Here is an 11,145-nt window from a genome sequence, read left to right as displayed (position 1 = left end):
CACCAGTAGCCATAGGGCTAACAGAAGATGTGTCTTCTGATTTTTTGCTCATAGTGGTTATTGTACTGTTGTTGGAGTCTGTACTAGCGAAGCTATTGCGACGAGTACGATAATATTTAAAAGAATCCAGTTCTTTACCTGAATATTCTTCTTTTCGTGACCAGTTTCAATTTTGGTGATGACCGTAGTCCGCTTTCCGTAGAAGTCGTTTTCACGCAAAGTGAGCTGATCTGCAGAGGTCCGCTGATCCCTCAATCTTCAATGATGCACGTATGCCGAAATGCGTAATTTCGTTTTCTTGAAGTTGATGGATCCTGGCACGGATCGCCAAAATGTCACGTAAAGTTGGTACTTGGGTGGTAGTAAGAAGGCTGAGTCGTAACCCAACTACTTATTTTCCTTTATAAAACTTTATTATAAACACAAAATAACACCGAACCGGAGAATAGGGGTTGTATGAGTACAGCAACTAGAAGAGGAACAAGAACTGCCCGAGCTGGGTGAAGTCTCGGTTTATATACGTTTTGGTTTTAGGATGTTGAGGGGCTAGGTGTAGGTTATGATAGTCGGTCGCCTCGATCGCCTCGCGCTCGTCGCAGGCTTCGATGGCGTCCAGGGGTAAGAGGAGGAGAATAGCAGCAACAACCCCGGAGGTGTCCGAAGAGTTGGAGGCGCAGATGAGGACGAGCTCCCCAGCGGACATCAGCGCGGGCCTGACGATGCACGTGTCCGAGATAATGCACGTCGCGACGACGTCGTCAAACCTCAAGGGGACCTACATCAGATCCCTGAAGAACGCGGCGAGCTACATCACCGCCGCCTGGAACACGGAATCCTCGAGGAGGACGAGGCCAGCGCGAGACACCGACACGAGGCTGTCCGTGCTGGAAGAGGAGAACGCAGCCCTCCGCCAGGAACTGAGGAGACTGGCTGCACGCGTCCACGAGTGCCCGCGATGCACCGACGCGACGCCCGAATACGTCCGTCCTCCGCGGGAAGGGGGAAACGACAGGACGCGTCTAGACGCCCTGGAAAGAGTAGTCCGAGAACTAGGACCTTCCATTCTCAGGACCGTGGAGGAACGATTCGGGGGCACACGATTGTAACACACCCCCGAAGCACGACCGAGCAAGGACCGCTCCGTCGATCCCCGCGCTGCCCAAACGACGTCGCCCCCAAGGGAGCAGGAGGACGGGGGATGGGAACTGGCAGAGACGAAGAAGAAAAGAAGGAGAAGGGGGAAGAAGACGAACGGGACGAAGACAGCAGCCGCCGCCGTCGGAGGAGAGGCGGCGAGAAAAGGATCGACCGCGCCACCACCAACGCGAGCACAACGGCAGCAGCCCCAGCCCGGCAGGACTACAGGCGCACCGAAAGCGAGCGCCCCCGCAACGCAGAAAGGACCACCGCGGACACCCAAGGCGGTAACGCCCCCTCGCGCGCCGCGAACATCCGCGGTGACCCTGACGTTGAACGAGGGAGCGAGGATGTCGTACGCCGACGCCCTGGAAGCAGCCAGAACGAGGATCCCGCTATCGGAGCTCGGCATGGAGCGCTTAGAGATGAAGAAGGCGATGACGGGTGCCATCATAATCCAAGTCCCCGGAAACAAGGACAGGGGAAAGGCGACGCTACTGGCGACGCGTCTGGCCGAGACGCTGGACCCGACGGCGGTGAGAATCGCCACACCGACCAGGATGGCGGAGCTACGCGTGACCGGGATAGACATCTCGGTCAAGAAGGAGGAGTTGCGAAGAGCACTGGTCTCAGCGGCAGGATGCGGCAGCGCGGAGGTGCAGGTGGGCGAGATCGGCGCCACCAGAGGCGGCCTCGAGTCGGCATGGATCAAGTGTCCGGCAGCAGGAGCCCGCAAGCTGGCCCAGGCGGAGAAGATAGCCCTGGGCTGGTCAACCGCGAGGATAAGGGCCATCCCGAAGCGGCCGTTGCAGTGCTTCAGGTGCCTGGAACTGGGGCACGTACGCGCCACCTGCGTATCCGGCGAAGACCGAGGACACCTGTGCTACAGGTGCGGCGGGAGCGGACACCGCGCCAGAGACTGTCCCGCGTCCGCTCCCATGCTCCCTGTGCGAGTCGCTCGGGGCGCCCGCGAATCACAGGATGGGCGGAGAGGCATGCACCCCCCCCCCCGAAAGTCAAGAGGAAGAGACCGATCCGCCAACCAGCAGCAGCAGCAGCCGCGGAAGGGACACCAGGAAGCGCCGCCGAACCAGCAGCGGCGGATGGCCGGGAGGAGGCCATGGAGGTGACCGCATAATTCAAGCGCCTGCTGCAATGCAACCTCGGTAGGTCGAGAAGAGCGCAAGATCTGCTCCTCCAGACCATCCGGGAGAACGAGGTCACCCTGGCGGCGGTGGCCGAACCGCATCGCATTCCCGACTCGCCCAACTGGATCGGGGACCTGGACGGATCCGCGGGGATAACGTGGACGTCAGCCTCGGGCGTCCTGCTGGACCGTGGCAGCGGCTTCGTCGCGGTCGAGTGGCGGGGAGCAGCGGTGGTGGCGGTATACGTCTCCCCGAACATCGACCTGGCCGCGTACGGGGACTTCGTGGATCGAGTCGGCGAGTGCATCGGAAGATGCCTCCCCCGCCAGGTACTCGTCCTCGGGGACTTCAACGCCCACTCGACGCAATGGGGAAATCCCAGGACCAACTCCCGAGGAAGAATGCTCACCGATTGGGCAGCGGGTCTGGGGCTCCTGCTGGCGAACAGGGGCTCGGCGAGCACCTGCGTGGCGTGGAAAGGATCCTCGGTAGTGGACATCACGTGGGCTACCCCGGAGCTGCTCAGGCGAATTCACGACTGGAGAGTGGCCGAGGGGGTGGAAACGCTGTCCGATCACCTCTACATACTGATGGAGGTGGCCCTGGGGGCCGAAGACGACGCCGGGAGACGACGACGACCGGGAGAAAACCGTCGCCGCCCGCCACCGCGATGGCGTCTCAAGGAGAGGGACAAGGAGATGCTACGGGCGGCCACGATCGTGTCCGCCTGGAGCTGGGACGCCCGACGGACGACCGAGCAGGGAAGCATCGACGAGGAGGCGGAGGAGCTCCGAAGATACATGACCGCGGCGTGCGACGCCTCGATGCCACGCTCCGTCCCGGGGGGTGGACGCGACCAGGGAACGTACTGGTGGACTCCGGAGATCGCGGAGATGCGAGAGAACTGCGTTCGGGCCCGCAGAAGATTCCTAAGGGCCCGTCGTCGCAGACTGACGCGCGACGAGGAAGAGATCTCCAGCTGCTGCGAGGAGTACAGAGAGGCGAGACGCACGCTTCAGCGGGACATCAAGACCGCGAAAGCTCGGTGCTGGACGGAACTGATCGAGGAGGTCGAATCCGACCCGTGGGGACGGCCCTACAAAATAGTCACGGAGAAGCTACGACCTTCGGCGCCCCCGCTGACCTCGGACATGGATCCGGCGTTGTTGGACAACGTCATCGGGACGTTGTTCCCGCCGGAAGACACGGACGCGAGCCAACCGGCGCCACCCTCCCCCTCCGTCGACGACGACGAGGAGGCGGCGACGACGACGACCGCAACGGGATGGAGCGAAGAACTGCGAGTGACCGACGAAGAACTCTTCGAAGCAGCCAGGAGGACGGCATCCCGCGACGTGGCGCCGGGCCCCGACGGAATACCTGGCAGAGCGTGGGTGGAGTCGATCGTCACCATGGCTCCCCGCCTGCGACACCTGTTCACCAGATGCCTGGAGGAGGACACCTAGCCCCGGACATGGCGGACGGCCAGGCTGGTCCTGCTGCAGAAAGAGGGCCGCCCGCCGGACTCGCCGTCCGCGTACAGGCCGATATGCCTGCTGGACGAGGTGGGCAAGATGCTCGAAAGGATCATCGCCGCCCGGCTGGAGGCCCACATGACCGAGAGGACGCCCGGATGGCACGACAGCCAATACGGATTCCGCCGCGGCCGCTCGACCGTGGACGCGGTGAAGAGGCTGAAGACCATGGCCGAGGACAAAGTCTCCCGAGAAGGGGTGGCGGTGGCGGTGGCGGCATCGCTCGACGTCACCAACGCCTTCAACTCGATCCCCTGAGCCAGGATCGTGGAAGCCCTGCGACACTTCAAGGTCCCGGCGTACCTAGTAGGGATCATCCGAGCGTACCTGACCGACAGATACATCGTCTACGCCGGGAAGAACGGGGAGGAAAGAAGACGGATCGAGCGCGGCGTTCCGCAGGGGTCGGTGTTGGGACCGATACTCTGGATCACGGCCTACGACTCCGTCCTCCGATGTCCGATGCCCCCGGGAGCAGGCATGGTGTGCTACGCCGACGATACCCTGGTCCTGGCCGGGGGACGGTGGTGGCACGACACGGCGAATCGCACGGAGGACGCCGTGGCGTGCGCGGTACGCGCCATTCGGAGGCTCGGCCTGACGGTGTCGCCGACCAAATGCGAGGCACTGTGGTTCTTCGACCAGCGACGAAGAGGAACATCTCCTCCCGGACTGTCGGTGAACATCGGCGGAGAAGAGGCGGACCTTCGTCCCGAAGGCGACGGCCGCAGCCAACGCCTTGTGCGGCCTCCTACCGAACATCGGCGGAGCAGGATCGAGAGTCCGCCGACTCTACGAGGGAGTAGTTCGGTCCCGAGTCCTCTACGGGCCACCCGTCTGGGCCAGAAGCTTGACGGCCAGTCGCCGCAGCCTGACACTGCTGCGGAGGCTGCAGAGGACGACCGCCATCCGCATAGCGAGAAGCTACAGGACGACGTCGTACGCGTCGGCGACCGTGCTGGCGGCGTCCCCTCCGTTCGAGCTGCAAGTCCTGGCGCTCGAACGCGTATACGAACACCAGAGGAGCCCGACGCCATCGACCGCCAGCCAGCCGGCCCCGAACATCCGGGAGGAGGCGAGGAAGGAGACATGGGAACGATGGCGCTCGCAGCTGATCCAGGAGGACGCCGTGCGGCCGCACCGGGCCGTTCGCGCCGTGCTTCCCAACTGGGAGGCCTGGAGGGATCGAGGCGGAGCGCCGCTGACCTTCAGGATGACGCAGGTGCTCACCGGCCACGGAGTATTCGGCGAGTACCTGCTAAGGATTCGGCGAGAGGCGACGTCCATCTGTCACCACTGCGAGGAAGAGGAGGACACGGCGCAACACACGCTGGAGTTCTGTCCGGCGCGGGCGGAACCACGACGCGTCCTACGACTCGAAATCGGCGAGAGCTTAGCCCCCGAAGCGGTCGTCGCGGCCATGCTCAGAGGGCGCCAGGAGTTCGCCGCCATCCGCACTTACTGCGAGCAGGTCATGCTGGCGAAGGAGCGGGCAGAAAGAAACCGGGAACGAGCCCGCGATCCGTCCAGGACATCGCAGCACCCGAGGAACACAACGCGCCACAGGGGCGCGACGCCGCCACCGGCGCCGCCGCGGCCACCGTAGAAGCGCGAAGAACCAGGAAGAGGCGTCAGGGGACGGGGTCCCCAGGATGACGCAGCAGGAGCGAGGCGCTAGGGGGCGTGGTCCCCCCTAGCGGTCCAAGAAGAGCAGGACGCCTCCCTTCGACGAAAGGAGAGATAGACGCCCGGGGGTAACCGGTAGTAATTCGGGAGAGATCCCGGGTGCATCTCGACTCAGGCGTCAGGACAGGCCACCGTGGAGTTTTAGTCGGTAAGAGTCCGACACTACCCGCTAGCGGGTATCCGTGAGGATTTCTCCACGAAAAAAAAAAAAAAGGTGTAGGTTATGATGTAGAAAAGTGTCCGAAGGTCGGGGGTCCATATCCTATCTCTGATGTGGACGGAGGTGCGTCACAGCCTTGGTGTATGCTATGATGATAAGGTGGTGATGTGTCCAAAAGTGTCCGAAGGTCGGGTGTCGATGTATTATCACTGATGTAGGTTGAGATGTGATTGATGTCACAAGAGCTTGGTCGAATATTAACTTTCAACAACTCTTTTCAAACTCACCAGTCACAAGCCACGGTTTACTGAATACATCTTCTTGGAAAATCCTTTTTAGATTTTCGTACAAGGAACATGGTTTGTTTGACAAGGGATTTCCTTTTGAAGCAATTTGGGGTGACAAAAAGGTCTTTTTGTTAGGTAGCTTATCAATAAAAATGTTTTATTAATGACGTGACTGGAACGAATACTAACGAATTTAAATAGAATCGACGACCAAATGGAATATATCTTCTTTTCAATTTTCATAAATCGAAAGCCCTATGGATACGTATAAATGTTTCTTTTACTCGTAGTAAATTATTATTATTCTATTATACGTGTGTATACTACAGAAGGACCATACTAATAGGCACCAACAGCTTTCATCTAACATAATATTTTCATGGAATCTTATAATCATTTTCGCCTCATTGTCTCCGAATAAGTCGTATTTAACAACATTTCGAATTTCGATTTTTGAAAAAGCCGCTCAATTTGATGCACAAATTTGACTTCGCAAATCGCCTTTTTGTACTCCCCGTACTGGCGAGAACGAAGATAAATGTTCGGCACTGAGCTACTGCTCAGTTGCTACGAGTTAATCCTCGTTTTGCTTCAAGTAAATGAAACGCTCTAATCTGTAAGACGTCCATAAGATTCGGTTGACGGTGGCTGTTTCGTGTTAATCGGTGTCTCAATTTTCTAATTTAATTATTGTGCTCGATTTAATGACATGGCGATCTGGTCCAAAAAAAAAAAAAAGTGACTCCTTTTTTTGCTTTGATATAACATTTTTATTTTTACGTATGAAATATGGCGAAGAAGTAGTGACCTCTCTTTTATCGATGTAATCATATTAGGGGAACGCAGTAAATGGCTTCTGCAATATCATGGAACTATTCGTATCCCTCGATTAATCAAGTTCCCCTAGGTCAGTGGTTCTCAATTCTTGAAGCGTTTATCGATTAAAAAATAGTTCTACATCTTCTTCGATTTTCTCCAAAGAATTTTCAAATTGAATATTTAAGACAACATTTAATGAATTCAAATTGAAACGCCTTATTTTATAAAGAGAAAGAATTCGTATTCTATATAGAATATATATTCCATGCAAAGTGTTCCAACAATTTTTAAACCTTTACAAATTTTCCATAACATACTAAAGGAATGTCAGTAATTTGTCATCTCAGTATGCCAATTTCCTTAAATTATGCCAATTGCCAATGTATGCCAATTTGTATAAAATTTAAATCCACCTTTTATTGGTAATCTAAAAATCATTACTTTCTTCAATAATATAGGAAATAATACCTTAAAAATTGCTCAAGAAATACGCAAAATGCGTCGAAGATAACCGAGCCAAAAAGATAATAAATAAATAAATAAAAAAGAAATAAATGAATTTAATAGTAAACACGTGGGTACTTGTTGAAATTTGCACCATTTGACGCGAGCAAACCGTTCGAAAGGAAAACACGTTCAGCCGCCAAAGCTGTGGAATTGAGATCACTTAATTCCGTTTGAATCCATCCATTCTCGTTTAATGGCCTATTTGTTTTCAATATCATATCATTTCCAAACATATCGTTCCTGAAAGGCGAAACAAAATGGCAAAACAAATGTACAAAGGTGTATATCAACGTAAGTGTACCTGTATGTCTATATTCGAGATTATTTATCTATTCAAGATAGCAAAGTAAAAATACTATATAGAGGATTTAATTAATGTGTGGATCAACGTATGTATCACTATATGTAACAATAATATTGACTGTATATGTACGTGTGTAATAAAAGATTTCCGGTTTACAATGTTTACGATACTGATATAAAAATACCATATAGAGGATTTAATTAACGTGTATATCTACGTATATATCATTATATGTAACAGTAACATTATGTGCATATGCGTATAATATTGGTTAAATGTTAAATGTTAATATTGGTTAAATGCGTTAAAGTGAAATGTTATTTACCTATTCAAGATAGCAAAGTAAACATACCATATAGAGGATTTACTACTGTTAACACTCGGTATTCTCGTATTCAAAGTATTTAACCAAATAATTTGGGAATCCAGCGGACGAGCTTGTATTTAATATGATTATATTTAATATAACAACTTTACTCAATATACGCGTAGGATTTTAAATGTCATGAGGGTCGCAGCGGACTCAATTTTAATGTACCTCGATATCTTAGCTTCTTATAATATCCTAATAAAATGTTATTTATCGATTACAATTGTCCTGTCGTATTTTATAGTGTTTGCTTTATAAATGTGAACTTTATTCAAAAAGAGTTCATCGATGATTATCCATTACAGGTTGTTAATAAACCTGAATTATGCACAAAGGAATTGCCGTTAATAACTTAAGATTCTCTGCCCGTCGTACAGGGTACATATAGTAATTATTCTCGACGATCGTAACGTTTAAGTCCAATTCGAGCTTATAGTCCCATGCGAGTTAAACAACGACAATAGTTTGAATTTCTATTTGTTCGTTTGTCGTCTGTTTATACCCGGAGCACCTGCTGTAAACCAATACAAAATTTATTAGATCTATAAATAACATATATAAAACTTATTAATTTATAATTAATATAAAATAGGAGAGCACGAAACTTCCTATTTGATGGATATGTTAAATCTTTGTAAAAAATACCATATCATTAGTATCATTTTAATCGTTCTAAAGGATTTAGCCGCATAAAGCTGTGACCCTTGGAAGAATCGATGTTCACGCGTAACAAATTGAAATTGTGCGAAGGTTCCGGTACGAACATCACAAGCCGAACATCGATACCAGGGGCACAGGCACATGTTCTGGGTTCATTATATGTTTATAAAGGGCTGACGATTCAGTGGATGATCCGGGTAAATTTAAATTGTAAATGAATGTATTGCTGGTTTCAAGTAAAAGCCTGGATAAGAGCGGATATGGTATGAGAGTCTGTCGTGGAAAGGGGAACAGGCCGCTTTTATTTGTAAAGTTTGAATCTCCTCGATATTGAAGATGTTGAAGCTGCAAGTATGTATTTCATTTTAATCCATTCGAGACCGAGATTTAATTGTAAGACGATACCTAGGTGTCGGTACGATCTGAATGTTTAGTTAGAATGATTCTGTGTTTTACTCTCTCCAGGGTATCCTTTTCATACTTTGATTTTAAATCGATGACAATCTTAAATAGTATGCCTCATATTTTTAAAATATAAAATTATATACTATGTTATTCTATAATGTATTATGTACAGTTATATATATATATATATATATATATATATATATATATATATATATATATATATATATATATATATATATATATATATATAATTATAATAAACTATATAATAATATATATATAATATATAATATATATATATAAATTATAATTATAATATATAATAATTCCATATTGAAAAAAATATGAAATTAACATGATATATACATTACTACATAAGTTATATATAAAATATGTATATTATACCCTTGCCTACTGACTGATATGAATTTCTTTCGGTCTCGAATGCGTTAAAAGAGAGCGCAAAGAAGTCGAAATTACTTATTGTAATTAGTAAAACGACCTGAGAGGCAGACAGATACAAGAAAGAAGGAATATTATATTAGCGGCATTATCATGTTTTTGCTCTCTTTAAGTCTTTCATCGAGACAGACAATCTACAGGTATTAATCGACCAATTTCTCCAAGCTAATAACTTCGAATTGATGCTTATATATAAGAAGTGTTATGTGTTAATCTGTCTAAATGTTTAAAAGGTGTTATAAATTAAATGTTGTTAAACGATACGTAATTGCCTTTTGATCGTAAATTTTACTATCAAGGGGTCTTTTATGTATGCGTAATCGTTGTGAATTATAACAATTTATGTGATCGATATTAAAGGTGTTTAAAAGCATGTATTTTTTCTATATTATTATTCTCCTATATTATTATAGCATTCCTATATTATTATAATATCCAATTACATGTTGATACACAAGATATACAGATTATTATTTATAACGTTTTGGTTTTCTTAATTGAGTCATTCATTTAGTACAAATGATAAGAAATTAGTAATAATTCACAAAAAAAGGATATCGTAGTAGAAATATTATAAAAAACATTTTCTGTTTTAGTGTAGAGTTACTCCTTCTTACAGACAGTGTCGTACAAATCTGTACGTCTCTGAGAAAATGTAGGTATCTGAGCCCTTACTTCCTCAACAACTTTTAGATCTGATAGAAAAAAGAAACATACGAAGTAATAAGTAATGCTTACTAATAAATTCAACAAATACAGAGGAAGATGGCTAAATCGATAAATTAACGAGACTAAAAATTAATTACATCATGGATCTCTCGCTTTTAATTTTAAGCTGTAAATTACCGATATCGGTGACTGCCATATTCTCTTGAGTTTCCAAATCGTAAAGAATCTTTCCCCAGGGATTGGTCAACTGTGTATGTCCCCATGCGACGTAACTTGCTTAAGGAACACGAGCCGGTGATATGCAGGCAACGTATAATTGATTATCATTCGCTCTGGAACGCTGAAGTAATGACCAGTGCAGTGGTCCAGTGGTCATATTGAATGCCGCTGGATATATCAGCATTTGGCAACCTAACCCAGAGAAGCAGGAAATATGAAGCCACCGAATACCAATTAACTTCGTAGTTGCACGGTTCACATTCCATCATTTCTGAATATGCGAGGACAGTCCTCTTATTGTGCTTTTAATTCTTTTATTTGTTTCATTTTCAGCAAATATACTGGTTTTTTAAATTAAGCTTCTTTTTATACAGAGTTACAGATTATATTAATTTTATATAGAATATATTTAAGAAAGATACTTAATTTTTTGCTAGTTAAGTATTGATCGATTAAGTTACTGTACCTTTGTTCCGATAAATGCGTGCCATTTCCTCGAATCTAATATCATAGCAAATGCCAATACCTATTTTGCAGCCCTTCACATCGAACGTCGTTAGGGAGTTACCAGGACTGAGTGAATCACTCTCTCGAAAAGTAATCTTATTAGGAATGTCGATGTCGAATAGATGTACCTAATAACATAAAAATGTAGTCGCTAATTCTATTGCTGCAACTTTTGTAATTTAATATCAAAGTTACCAACTCCTAAACTTTAATTATTTTTTATTTAATAACTGACAGCGTTTTTATCACTTTCTTTTATTAAAAAAT

General features: G+C 47.8%; 1 protein-coding gene and 1 long non-coding RNA gene across 2 annotated transcripts; one reads left to right on the top strand and one right to left on the bottom strand.

Moving 5' to 3' along the window:
- The first annotated feature begins 605 nt into the window (after window positions 1-605).
- LOC117240977 lies at window positions 606-3,751 on the top strand. Its single transcript, XM_033506983.1, has 3 exons — window positions 606-1,102; window positions 1,181-2,026; window positions 2,308-3,751. Exons 1-3 carry the CDS (start codon window positions 606-608, stop codon window positions 3,749-3,751), a joined length of 2,787 nt encoding a protein of 928 aa, XP_033362874.1.
- A 3,945-nt stretch (window positions 3,752-7,696) lies between these two features.
- LOC117240976 lies at window positions 7,697-10,370 on the bottom strand. The gene is made up of 2 exons (XR_004494848.1): window positions 10,330-10,370; window positions 7,697-8,467 (listed from the first exon to the last, which is right to left on the bottom strand). It is a non-coding gene; the product is annotated as an uncharacterized LOC117240976 (long non-coding RNA).
- Between the last annotated feature and the right edge of the window lie 775 nt (window positions 10,371-11,145).

The sequence above is a fragment of the Bombus vosnesenskii genome, unplaced genomic scaffold (genome assembly GCF_011952255.1).
Source record: "Bombus vosnesenskii isolate JDL3184/JDL3185 unplaced genomic scaffold, Bvos_JDL3184-5_v1.1 scf7180000015120, whole genome shotgun sequence".
NCBI classification, from domain to species: domain Eukaryota; kingdom Metazoa; phylum Arthropoda; class Insecta; order Hymenoptera; family Apidae; genus Bombus; species Bombus vosnesenskii.
This window is presented reverse-complemented; position numbering and strand designations above follow the sequence as displayed.